The sequence below is a fragment of the Aythya ferina genome, assembly GCF_964211825.1.
Source record: "Aythya ferina genome assembly, chromosome: 2".
Lineage (NCBI taxonomy): Eukaryota > Metazoa > Chordata > Aves > Anseriformes > Anatidae > Aythya > Aythya ferina.
In genome coordinates this window covers 527644-540341 of record NC_140297.1, presented here as the reverse complement: position 1 = coordinate 540341, position 12698 = coordinate 527644, and the positions used below count along the sequence as shown (strand labels likewise).

The 12698-nt window shown below is 54.7% G+C and overlaps 1 protein-coding gene across 4 annotated transcripts in view; it reads left to right on the top strand.

Annotated features, from left to right (window-relative positions):
• Positions 1–12698, top strand: part of AGAP3 (ArfGAP with GTPase domain, ankyrin repeat and PH domain 3) — a 129413-nt gene that overhangs the window by 53668 nt on the left and 63047 nt on the right. For all 4 annotated transcript variants that reach the window (XM_084508968.1, XM_084508967.1, XM_084508966.1 and 1 more), the window contains exons 6-7: positions 509–643; positions 6188–6315. In XM_084508968.1, the coding sequence (XP_084365094.1) occupies positions 509–643; positions 6188–6315 (263 nt within the window). The remainder of the gene's footprint in view (positions 1–508; positions 644–6187; positions 6316–12698) is intronic.

The window sequence follows — 12698 nt, the reverse complement described above, 5'->3', positions numbered from 1 at the left end:
CCGGGGCACGCTGACAGACGCAGCGTTAGTCACTGCTGAGGCACGTCAGCGCCGTGCAGCCTTGTGCAGACGAGGCCCTAAGGTCTCACTGCCTACATCTTTGCCCCAAGCTCTTTGTCTGGTGTCTCTGGGTGTCCTTCAGTTGTCTTCATCAGCCACGCTGCTTACATGGTGTGAGTTCTTGGTGGTGTGTCCAGTTCCCCACATCCAGGCTGCCTGGTCTGGCCAGCCACATCTCCTGCTTGTTTCTGGCATGGTCTTCAAAAGCAGCAGTGACTGGATGGTTAGAGTTGGATGAGGTTCATTAAAACAAAACAAAACAAAAAACATTAACCAGTCATATTTCTACAAATGTGGGACTTTGTTGTCTTAAGCATTTATATGGTGTGGGGTGTGCTTTGGAGGTGGGTGTCATTGTGAGGAGTGGGGGGAGGCTGGGGGTGCCCTGGGACTCGGGTCGGTGGGTCGCAGGTGTTTGCTTCTAACCCCCTCTGCCCTTGGTTTCCAGATGCCATCAGCGCCACAAATCCCCGGGTCATCGATGACTCTCGGGCACGGAAGCTTTCCAACGATTTGAAGCGCTGCACGTACTACGAGACCTGTGCCACCTACGGACTGAACGTGGAGAGAGTCTTCCAGGATGGTAACTGCAGCGGGCGGAGGGTGTCTGGGCCAGGCGGGCAGCAGTGCTGCCCAGCACGTAGGCGCACAGGGTCCGTACCCAGCTCCCAGTTAGGAAGGAGTGTGGCAGCGAGGCAGAACAAGTCAGGCACACGCTCACTTGTGGTGCAGTTGCTTTACTCGCACAGACAGGTCCTAGGAGTGCAGCTTGCAGCGTGTGTGTAGGACTCCTGTGTGTGTGGCACAAGGGACCATATAGCAGGGCCAGTGGCCCCTTTCTCCTCCCTTTCTTGCAGGGGCTGTCCCCCAGGGACCTGCTTCTTGCATGAGCAGAGCTGCAGGGGATGCTGCATCCCCGAGGTGGGCTGTGGCGCCCAGCAGGCTGTACGAGCCAGGGGACTCGTGTGGCTGCAGAAAGGGGGTTGGTGGCATTTTGTGGAGGAGAGGGGGAGGTGCAGCGGGACCCCTGAGTGCTGCGGGTAGGGGAGCAGCAAAGAGCATCCAGACAGAGCAACTTGTGGGAACAGTGCTTGGAAAGGCATTTCTGCTGAGACTTGGGTCTGCGTGACAGGGATGTTGTAGGCGGAACAGGAATCCTATACCACGTCCTAGGATTTTGCAATCTGCTCAAATAAACCTAGACCCTGACCTGTAACGGGACTGCGTATTCTTCTGTTCCCTTTCTCTGTGTTGTCTTCTGGAGTGCAGCTGGGAAGCTGTGCTCAGTGCCGTGAGTAAGAAATCTTGTTGGGAAGGGTCTGTGCAGAGCTGGGTGGCCAGCTCATAGGGTCGTAGAGTGGGTCAGTTGGAAAGGACCTTAAAGATCATCCCGTTCCAACCCCCTGCCGTAGGCAAGGACGCCACGCACCAGATCAGGTTGCTGCCTCCTCTGACCTGGTCTTGAACACCTCCGTGCCACTTTCTCATCTAACAAGAAGCAATCACTGACCTTTTTGGACAGCAAGTTAATGTCTGGTGGTCTGGCATGACAGCTGTTGGTATTTGGTGGGAGGCTGAGGGTAGCACTCTTCCTTCACAAGGTGCCCCCAGTCTGCAGACGGTGCTGCTCAGCGTGGGGAGCACTGAGGGGAACTCCAGATCTCCATGTTCACTGGTCAGAGATTCACCAAGAACTGGCTGACAGCAGCTACTGTGCTGCCCTCGGTTCTGCTCAGGTGCAGCAGAGACTGCTCCTCTGCACCTAGAGCAGTTTCTGGCCATTTGTTCTCAGGCTAAGCCCTGTGCTGTGCAGGGATCAGGACTGTGCTTGTTAGTGCACGTCACTGTAATCCTGTTGTATCTTCCGGAGTGACAGGGGCTTTCTGTGAGCAGTCAGGCTGCTGAGAGTCACTCTAAAAAAGGGTGCATGACGTGGAAGTTACCCCTTTTCTGCTTCCAAGGATGATTTCTCTTGTGCAGCCTGGCACGAGCCCCCCTGGAAACGCTGTTTGGTATTTGCTATGGGAAGTGCTCTTCTCGTTCTTTGCACGTTGCTTCCAGCATCAGATGCTGTCCCAGTTACTGCTGCTGTGACAAGGTGGGGCGGTCTGCCTGTGTCTGCACATACAGCTTGTGGGTGATCCTGGCCCCAGCAGGAGGAGGGATAAGGGTTGGGCTGTCCTGTAGTGCCCACTGCCCTGTGGGCAGTACCTTTAGCTTCAGAACTTCACCAGGGTGTGAGTTTGCTCTAAGGGGTAGGTTAATGTTGTCCTCTCACAGATACCAGAGCTCACAGTGAGGTGGGAGAAACTTTTCTTCTGATTTCTTGGCTTTGGAGTTGTAGGGTTAAAGAGTTTTGTTGTCGAGCTTGCCTTCACAGACTGCTGTATGCAGAAATCTCCTCAAGTTTGGAGGATGCCAGGACAATAGCAAGGAGCCATCGGTGTGAGAGTGCCTCAGCTCTCAGGCTTCATCTTAAGAAAATTCCTGTATCAAGCAGAGGTTAGAGAGCTAACCATCAAGAGCCCTTTGTCAGTGATTATTTTGGTGGTGTTTTGGGAAAACGACCCAGGCTCAGTGCTGGACATGCACGGGAGGGCAGCAGCTGTGCTGCCACTGCTGGGGCTGGCTCCCGAGCTTCACCTCAGCAGCAAGCCCAGGGACAGAAGTCCTGTGAAGTCCTCTCCTCGCAGGGCTCCGAGCACCAGAGAGGAGAGCAGAGCTGGCAGAGCACAGCAGAGCTTGGTGGCCTTCCTCACTGCCTGCCGGGCCCCTGCTGCTGAGGTACTGGCAGTGTTGCTGCCGTTTGTCTCCCCTCCCAGCAGCAAGGTGCAGATTGGGACTTCAGCTTGAAAGCCCCAGGGTGGTCCTGGCTCCCTCCGTGGGGCTGTGTGGGTTTCTGTGTCCTGAGTGGGCACCGTGACGGGGTGTCACTCCTTCTGTGGGGCTGTGAACTGGCTGCTCCAGGACCGCAGCGATGGGCAGCATCGCGCCTCTTGCAGGGCAGCGTGTGGCTCTTCTCGGGGGCTGTTCGGCAGGAGCACTTCATAGAGAGGCCAAGAGGTTTTGTACAGGGGTTGTGCAAGGCCCTGTGATTTCAGAAGGTGCTGTCACACCGCCGAGGATTTCTCTGCAGGGTCCTGGGTGGGTCACCACAGACCTTCACATGCGCTGCCTCTGCATCCCCATATCCTCCCCACACTGACCGCTCCTGCTGGCATCTGTAGGGAGATTGCTCCAGAATGTCAAGGGCAGAGTGCAAATGATACGCTTTAAAATGCCACTTGTGATGCTCAAGTGCTAATACATACAGCAGCATCGTACGTGACATTTGGCAAACAAATGTCAGTCAAAGAATCCGGACAGAGGCTCAGTCTGAGGGACAGGGCTCAGTGGTTGTACAGCGAAGAGCTGTGCATGGCGAGCAAAGAAATCTTCACGAGCAAATGATCCCAGACAGAGTCTTATGGGACGACAGAACTTATCCTTGAAAAAGTCCTGATGATGTTCAAGAACTGGAGGAACCTCTGCCCACCGAACAGAAACTTGAAAGCCACCCTCAAGATGCCCCAGATAAGGTCGGTGAGGTTCTAACACAGCTGTGTGGTTTGCTGGCCTCCTCAGGAGTCCCACTGTTACCACTCACGGTCCAGGGCTAGCGGCAAGGCAGAGCCGGTGCCAGGCTGCTGGCCTGAGGCAGCAACTGCTGGTGAGTGGTTCTGAATCCTTCCTCCATCCCTGGCTTTCTCCCACTGGTGATGTTCTCAGTCTGCCCGTTCCAGGACACCCCTCTCACCTTGCCTTTTCGTCTGCAATAGGACCTGCTGTATCCTAGGTACTGGGAAAGTTCCTGACCTGAATGTTCCTTTTCCATGAAACTCTGGGAAGCTGTCCTGAATTGCATAAAGTCCCCTGTCCTGCAAGGCAAAAAGGTTTCCCCTGCAGGCCATGCAGGACCTTATCTTCTCATGTCATGCCCCATCTAGTTTGGACTCTGCTCTGCTTGAGATGTCTGGAACGGTTTTTGACTTCTGCTGTGGGTCCTCAGACGTCCTCTTACTGTGATGGGGGTTTCTGGCTGCCATGGCATTCCTGAGGTCTTCCTAGCTACAGTTTGTCCTGCCGTGGGCATTCTGCTGGGAACGTTTGATCCTACAACTGTTAAATGAATTTATGCACATTCAATGGTAATGTATGGCTGAAAAAAGTCTTTGCTCAGCACTCTGCCCTTTGGTGTCAATAAGACAAGAAAACTCCCACTAACATGCACTCCTTGTGGCCTCCACCAGCCACAGCCAGTCCTGATGGGTTTCCCTGCTCCACTGCTGCTGCTCCATCAGTGCTCCCCCCTTCTCTGGTCCACGAAGTTCTTCACCAAGCACATAACGTCAGGTCATCAAGCCAATAAGTGGTAGCGAAGACACGCGTAGACTCCATGCAGAGCAAGGAGAGACTGAAAAAAGTCTCTCCTTGAAAAAAGCAGCAGCTGCCAGTGGCAGCTCAGTGAGCTGCCCTCCTTCCCTGTCACCAGGCTGAACAGGAGCAGGACTCTTCTGAGGCAGCCTGTGCGGGGCAGTGCTGCTGTCCCCACTGAACCTGCTGGCCAGACTGCATCTCTGCCTGCGATTGGGGTCTGCGTCCTGCAGACCTCACTCTGCTCTGCATCGAAAGCCTTGGTTTACTTGCAGCAGGTAGAAATTCACCGCTAAATCAGCAGCCTCAGCTGTTCTCCTTTCAGTTTCAGGGAGGCAAGCAGAGGTATTCTCGAGCTTGGTATCCGTTGCCCCAGGTCTGCTGCTGCACCCCGGAGATCAGCTCCTCTTAGACGGCTTCAAAGCTATGGGCTGTGGCCATGAAGTTCCAGCTCTGAGGGCCACGTTGTCTTAGCTGGGGGTGTCTCATCCCCGTGGCATTGCCAGTCCTGCATCCTGCCTGTCCCAGGCAGCCCTCAGAGAGCCCAGGGGCGTGATGGCAGCGGTGGGCTCTGCATGGTGTGCCTGGTCCGAGTTAGAAAATGCGTACACTGCAAACGGTGGATGAGGCTGGCAAGAGGAGAGGGCAGAGGGGAGGAGAGTAGGAAGGAAACAGCAGATGAACAGGGTATGCTTGGTGGGTGTAGGAGGGGTTCCTGCCATTTATGGGACTGATGCTTAGCCTGGGAGTCCGGACAGGATTCCAGCTTTATCAGATGGGCAGGTAGCAGCAGTGGCCCAACAGGACTTTGCATTTGTTATCAGCATCTGACTTTTCCAGATGGGTTTAGTCCCGCCATGTGTACGGTGCAGCATCTTCCATTCTTCTGGAAGGGAAACTTGACAGCTCCTCTGCTGCCAGGGTGCCCGACAGGAGGCACGTTGGGTTGGAGCTGTGGTGCTGGTCAGTGCCTGTGGTGATCCCAGCACCCTGAGTCGTGTTCTTCCTTGTGCTTATGGGGGTATGCAGCCAGCATGGAACAGGAACATACGGCATGGAAATGCAGCGTGCCTCCTGATTCCCCACAGCCTAGCTAGTTGGCTGCCACCCTCTTTGGTCAAGCTGTGTGTTTCCTGACATGGTAGGAGACTGGGAAGGTTGAAGTGGAATTTGGGGCTTTTGACATCAGACAGTGAGCTTGAAGGACCTGGGAGAGTTGTTTCTGAAGCCAGTTTTTAGACCATCTGGAGACCACAAGTGTCACACAAGCCCAGGGGTGGCGTTGCCCAAAGTACTCGGTCTGTAACTGGTTCCTGTAGGCACTGTGAGGGGGTGACTGGGAAGTGACTGCCTGGGGATGCTCCGGCAGCAGCCCGGGGCTCTGGGTGGCTCCTTGGTGTCCACATGAAGCCACTGCTCTGTGTGGCACCCAAATAGAGCAGGGTGGCCTTTGGGGACTCAGCGTGGGAGGCCTGCCCTGCTGGAAGAGCTGCTGGCACACCGTCACCTGCAGCTGTGTGCTGTGGCAGTGGCAGCAGCAGGAGCAGGATCCTGCAGAAATCCTTCTTGCTAATACAGGGCAGCACAACCCGAGGCCCAGGTGTTGGCGTTGGTCAGAGGAAGGGTTTGGGTCTCAGGGAAGCAGTCCAGAAATTTGGGGGCGGGTGGGGAAGTTGTATTCTGGACTCTGACCCTGTCCCTTTCTTTCTTCCAGTGGCTCAGAAGGTGGTGGCTCTACGGAAGAAGCAGCAGCTTTCCATCGGTCCCTGCAAGTCCCTGCCCAACTCACCCAGCCATTCGTCTGTCTCTGCGGCCTCCATTCCTTCTGTTCACATCAATCAGGTGGGAAATGGGAACAGGAGAAGCCACGGTGTCCCCGTGCTTCCCACCCCTGAGGGCACTCAGTACACGGCCTGTTAGCCTAGCTTTAGACTCACACTACAGCCATGGAGTAACTTCTGGAAGAGCAGAGCACTCACCTGGGGCTCCTCTGCACAGCCCAGCAGCTCGCTGCTTACCCTGTGGTCAGGCTTCCTGTACAAACCCCGGGATCTAGCTCACGGTCTCCAATGATTGTGGAGTGCTCCTGGAGCAGCTCCGCAGAGCTGTGAGCACCTACAGGGAAGCTCCTGGGCCGAGCAGGGGGTCTGTGAGCCAGGCCTTGGGCTGTCTCGGCAGTGAAGGCAAGCCCAGTGGGCTCGTGGTCCTGCTCCCCTTGGAGCCAGAAGCCTGGTGGTCTTGTATACATACACAGCCAGGGGGCTTCTTGGGGATGTGTCTGTGCAGGGGGTGGTCAGCGGTGAATTCAGAGGGAAGCACAGAGGAGGGAGCTGGAGGTGTTTGTTCTGTGACCCTGGGGAAGCAGAACTGCGGCAAAAGAGGCAAGTCAGAGCCAGGCTGGCATAGCGAGTGGCTGCTGAAGGAGACCCTTGTTTCATTAGGGCTCTGCTGCAATTCCCTGCGTGTGCATACATGCCGAGCTGGCTCTCTGGTGAAAGAGGTGAGAAACTGAGCTCCACTGCTTCTTGGGCAGTCAAGCCGGTAGATTAAATCTCCAAAGCAACTGTCGTGTTGAAGTCACAGGATCTGTAGCAAGGACTTCACCAAATCTGTCTGTTTGGCCCCGTGCTGTCAGACTGGGGAGCAGCAAATACAGCAGTTGGGTTTTTTAAAGACACCAGGCGATGTAGCAAGAAAAGCCGTGAGCCCCTGGACACCTCGTCAATGAGCAACAGATGAAATGACTTCTGAGGAAGAGAGTAGCTAAGGACTCAGAGGAGCATGTAAAACTGAAAAAAAAAAAAAAAAAAAGCAAAGCCAGTTTAGGAAAACAAACTGCTAGATTGACGCTTCTTCATGAGGGGATTGGCTTTGACCCCAAGGTTGTATAAACCTGTGAAGCCCCAGAACAGCTTCTGGTACCACCACGGGGAGGTTGTTCTTACACAAGCCTGAGTAATGTCTGCAGCCACTGTTCTGACCCTTACATAAACATTTTTGACATACCCACGTAAAGCTTGTGCCTGCCTGTATAGGTTTCTAGTGCTGGACTGTGAGTAGATCTGTACAGATTTTTGCAGACTTGTGCCAGCTTCTGGTGCCCCAGGGCACCTGGGCACGGGCCAGCTCAGATGAAGTCTCTGTGTAAGTGAATACGCTGCGCCCTGACTGGCAGCCAGAACCGCCTGGCGTTGTGATCAGGGCTTGCTCGTGTCCAGTGGGCTCAGGATGGAAGCAGAGAGAGCACAGCTGCCTTCTAAACACACGCAGCAGTGCCGTGCCCTGCAGTATGCCCAGTTGTGGGGGCTTCTTGAGAATCTTAACAGGAAGCATCCAAGGTGAAGAGCAAAGTCCAGAAAATGTAGGTTTAAGTGTGTATAGTACTTAGAGGATTTTCTTAGCAGACAAATTGTAAACAGTCAAATACTTTTGGGAATGAGGGGCAGTCTGTTTGGGAATCGGAGCAGGGTGGAGGATGGCCACGGGCAGAGTTCTTCAGGGAGCAGCTGAATACTTGTTTAATATTTTCTTCTATGTCGAAAGTATGAAAAGAGTCCTGATAAATGTGTGCTAATGGCACTCGCTATGCCTAGCCACATGTTTGTAGTGAGGACAAAAATGTGTTCCCCGTGTATGGGGTGTCGTGATGCCGGACTCAGTCTGATGCCAGTCACTCATGTAAGTATGTATTAAAGCTGGCATAGGAACAGAAAAAGGCTCGTGGGAGGGAGGAGACCCTAATACAAGAGGATGTCAAGCACTTGGCTTGTTTAGTTTAGAAAAGCAAAGGCTGAAAAGGGACCAAACCCAACCTCAGAAATACACAGCTGTGAAAGAAAATAACATTTTAAGAAAATATGGTGCTAGTACAAAAGGGGTGGATTTAAGGGCGGCCGTGGGGAAGCAGGGTTTGGGCATCAGAAGAGGTTTCAAACAGTGTGGCAGGAGCTTTGTTAGAGATTTTTGCTCAGAAACATCCCCACTTTCCTTCCTGCAGCATCCCTTTCAGCCCGGTTTGCAGACGACTTCTGTGTAGAGGTGAATGCTGGCTCCTGGGCTCTGAGGCAGGGCCTTTCCTCTCAGTACCCTGCTGTGCTCCTGTGGCTTTGCTGCAGGGACCGAGGTAGTTCTGGTGAACCAGAGCCATTAAAGGGAAGTAATGCAGCATGCAGCTACAAGGAAATTGCAGCTAATTGTGAGGCCTTTCTAAACAAGAAGTAGTTATTGATTGCGGGGATGGCAGCAGTGTCAGCAGTAATGACAGGCCATGTCCTTAGGAGCTTCTGCTGTCTCTGTCTTCCCTTCCCCATTCATGCTCTGCATCCGTCTAAAGCTTTGCCCGTCCCTTTGCTCGGCAAACCTGGATGCCACAGTGAGGATCAAAGTCAATTTTGGTTCCTCGGGTGTTCTGTGGCTTCACCACAAACCCTTTTGGTTCCCAGTGACCCGCTGCAGTAATCTCTGCCTTGGTGTTTACACATTTCTGTTCCATTATAGAAGTACTTCTCCTAAAAATAGAGTGTGAAGTAGTGGAACTGGTGAGTGATGGTGAAATACTGTGAAGCGTTTCTGCATTCTCACTTGGGCTCAGCAGTCAGATTCTGGAAGTGCTTCCCAGTGTCCCCAGAGAAAATCCAACTGCCTTTGAGGAACACGAGTGCGCTGGTTCCTGACGCTTGTCACGTGCCCGGGCCGAGCAGCCCACGTACTCGGGTGTGTGTCATGCTGCCCGTGCAGGAAACGCAGCCAGCACTGAGCACAGCAAACAGACAGCTGCCAAAGCCACAGCAGTTACTGCAGCCAGGGTGCAAAAGAGCCTGGAATCGCTGCTCAGGGGCGCGCTGCGGTGGTGGTGGCAGGCGGAGGGCAGGGGCTCCAGCAGGAGCCAGAGCAGCGGTCCCTAACTAGAGGAGGAGCTCTGGGAGGAGACGGGCAGGCACTGTGCCACCAGCAGGGAGGAATCAGTGACAGGGTGTTTGCAGAGCAGGGCTGTTCTGCCTTTTGCTATTTAAGGGCACGGGGATCTCTCTGGGGTTTCTTACTTGCCCCTGCTAGCAGGTGCCGAGGCAGGGACGAGGACCTCAAGGAAGGATTTGGGAGCTCAGGATTTAGCATAGAGATGAGATGGAAAGAAGCCAGACAAAGAATACAAATTAGGAGCTTTGTTTTGTCTTGTAGTGCAGCTGGGTGTTGCCTGCCCTTTCCCCTGGACTGTCGCTCTTCCCTTCTGCAGCAGCTACGGCCAGGGCGCGTTTCCCTTTGTAGCTGTGTGCCCGGGGATGGTGGTGCCCCAGGAGGAGAGGGGCGTTCTGCTCAGTGCCTGGTGCCACGAGGCAGCTCTGCCTTCTGGAGCTGCTGGTGGCTCTGGTCTTCTGGAACTGGGGACAAGTGGTCCCTGCAGAGGGTTGCTTACAGGCAGGCAGGGGCTGGGACACGGCCTTGCTTCTTTTCCTAGTCCTAGGGACATCTCTTCTGGAAGTAGTTTAATATTCCAGGCCAAACTATTTTTTTAGGAAGTGGACACTGCTGGTGTCCTGGCAGTCTGGCCAGTCCCTTGCAGTTACTGGGAGCAGAGAGGCCCCAGCAGACCCTGGAGTTTCGTCACCCAGCTGTGGGAGAGCTTTCTCCACCTGCTGAGAGGTGATGGATGGTTTCCACACCCTCGTGGCCGTGCCAGCTGCCCGAATGGGCAGGGCTCCGTGGCAGCGGTGCTGCAGGGAGTGTGGTGGTGTCCTTGCAGGATGGGTGATCCTATTTACGAAGCAGCTCTTGAACTAGCCAGTTGCCCTGGTTCCCTTTCTGTCTTTGGGAGCCGTGGGTTATTTTGTTTTTATTCCGCAGCAGCGCGTGGTGCCACAGAGGGCAGTGCTCCCATCCAGGCAGAGATGCCAGCTGCAGCAGCGGGCCAGCTGTGACAAGGTTTTCCTACGAGGGCCCAGCTGGTTCACCAGCACTGTGACCCTGACCGCTGTGCCCAGCATCACCCCGCAGGGCAGGGGCCAGGGCCAGCACCTGGCTCAAGGGCAGCGGGTCTGCTTCTGGCACCCGTTCAGACACCTTCGGATCCCCCAGGCCCAGCAGTCCCCAGGGAAAGCTCTCGTCTACCTGCTGGCTCGGGCTCTCCTCTCGGGTGTCCTGCCTGGCTGTGGCTGGGCCAGCAGGTTGGATGGGCTGGGAGCCCAGTTCCTCTGCTCCAGTTCCTCCGCTCGGCCCCTGCCACCCGCTCCCTCTGGCAGCTGCCTGTCCCCTGCCTGCAGGGCGCGGGTGGGGGCTCCGTGGGCCAGCAGAGGCTTGAGGTGCTCGCTGGGAGTTCCTCCACCTGATTTCCTTACTGTTCCTACCCCTTTCTCCGTCTTTCTTCAGGGTCTGAGATGCCCTTAGGAGTACCCCAGGCTGTGGGATGAGTCATCGCTGCCTGTTTGCTGTGGGATGGAAGTTTGTCTTTCTGCCAGGGAACTCGTTCCCAGAAGCTGGCAGGAGGTAACAGGCACCCCACACGGAACCTTGCAGGCTGCTCAGTCCCCTGGGGTTCGTGTCCCTCTGCACTGCGTGCCCGGCCCCACTGATCTGCCTTCCCGGGTCAGTGCACCCCACTTTCACAGACCAGCCTTGGTCTGCAGTCCTGCACAGCCTCTAGACCGAAAAAAGAAAGTGTTTATTGAGACTGTAGTTAAGGAGGGCAGACAAAAGGACTGGAAACCTAAAGTTTGCAAGTGAAATGAAACACGAACTGCAATTCACCTGTGCTCGGTACCAGGAACCTCCCTGCCTGTTGCAGCATGTTCAGCAGTTGGTGTGTGTGTTGCAGCAGCTCGAGCAGCAGGCATCTGCACTTCCTCGTGGGAGCCTGCGTCCAGCAGCCTGCTCAGCTCCTGATGCCCTCCGCTGTGGTTTCGTGGTCTGTACGCTTCTGGCTCCTTCCCTGTCCCTGTGCAGGTGCTGAGTCGGTGGCTGCTGCTTGTTTGCACTCTTCCTCTCACAGCCCTTCCCAGATTTCACTCCCTGTTCCACCTTTGTCTTTGCACACCAAGGGTTACTACGTTTTCACTTTGGCTGAGTTCTTCCCTGCTGCAGCACCCTATAGCACTGTCGGTGTTCTTTGAAGTTCACAGCGTGCACCCATTACACACTGGTAGGAAGGATCTCCTACGTGTGTTTTACTAAGCCGTCAGCTTCCACCGTGTTTTAGGTTGCAATAGCGACCACAGGTGGTTGTTTAGGTAGATCAAGCAAAACAACTGCCAGGAGCAAAAATGAGGCGTCTGCCCAGACCTGTCATCTTGTCAGGGTTCTCCCACATGCTCGGGATTTGTTTCGGGTCCCTGGATCTCTGCTGACGCCTTTGGGCAGGCTGCTGCAGCTGAGCAGTCAAGTGGCTCAGGATTGCCTGTGTAACCAGCGGCTGCACTGCTGGGGGATTTCTCCTCTGCACAGCGCTCATGGGGTGGTGCCAGCCCACACATCAGCCTCTGTAGCTTGTGTGCAGCACCCTCCAGCCCTTGTGCCTTTCCTGAGGTTTGGGTGTCCGTGGGACACCAGCAGGCTCAGGAAAGGCAATGTCCTTTACTTGTCCCCAGCAGTAGACAAATTTACAGGGTAAAGAAAGCTTTTCTGGCTCGGCAGAAAAATAAAACAGTGTTACAGGGAGTATGTAAAATATAAAACGCAATTTAGCAAAGTTTCTTGTCAGGAGCTTTAATGTCTGTCACCTAACATAAACAGTATTTGTCCCAGCTGCTGTGGCAGGAGCTCAAACTCTACAGCCTCTTCTGAACTGAAGAGGAACCTCAGCCTTCATAAATGTGCTGACAAGGCAGCTGAAGCTCTCTGAGCCAGCCAGGAGAGCACCTCGGAGCTGTCACTGGGCTACTGGCAGCCTAGCCTGCCCCCCTTCTTGGGTAGCCCATTCTCTGTGTTGCAGCATCGACCATCTCTTCCCTCATACATCTTCAATTTTATTTTTGACATAGTTTGCACGTTATGCATCAATTAAATACTGATTGTGCAGGTGGTGTTACGCCTGATCATAAAGCATGGCTGTGTCAGCAGATTCTCTTCCACTCTCTGGCCCTCGCTTTCTGCACCTTTTCAGTCATTGCCACGTTTGCAGAACCTGTGGAGTGCAGGGGCTGTCTTCAGGAGTCGCTGGCAGGACGGCGTGTTGCTTTGCTTCTGCGTGTCCCTCGTGGTCCCGGCTCCTGTGGGACCTGCCAGCAGAAATCCCA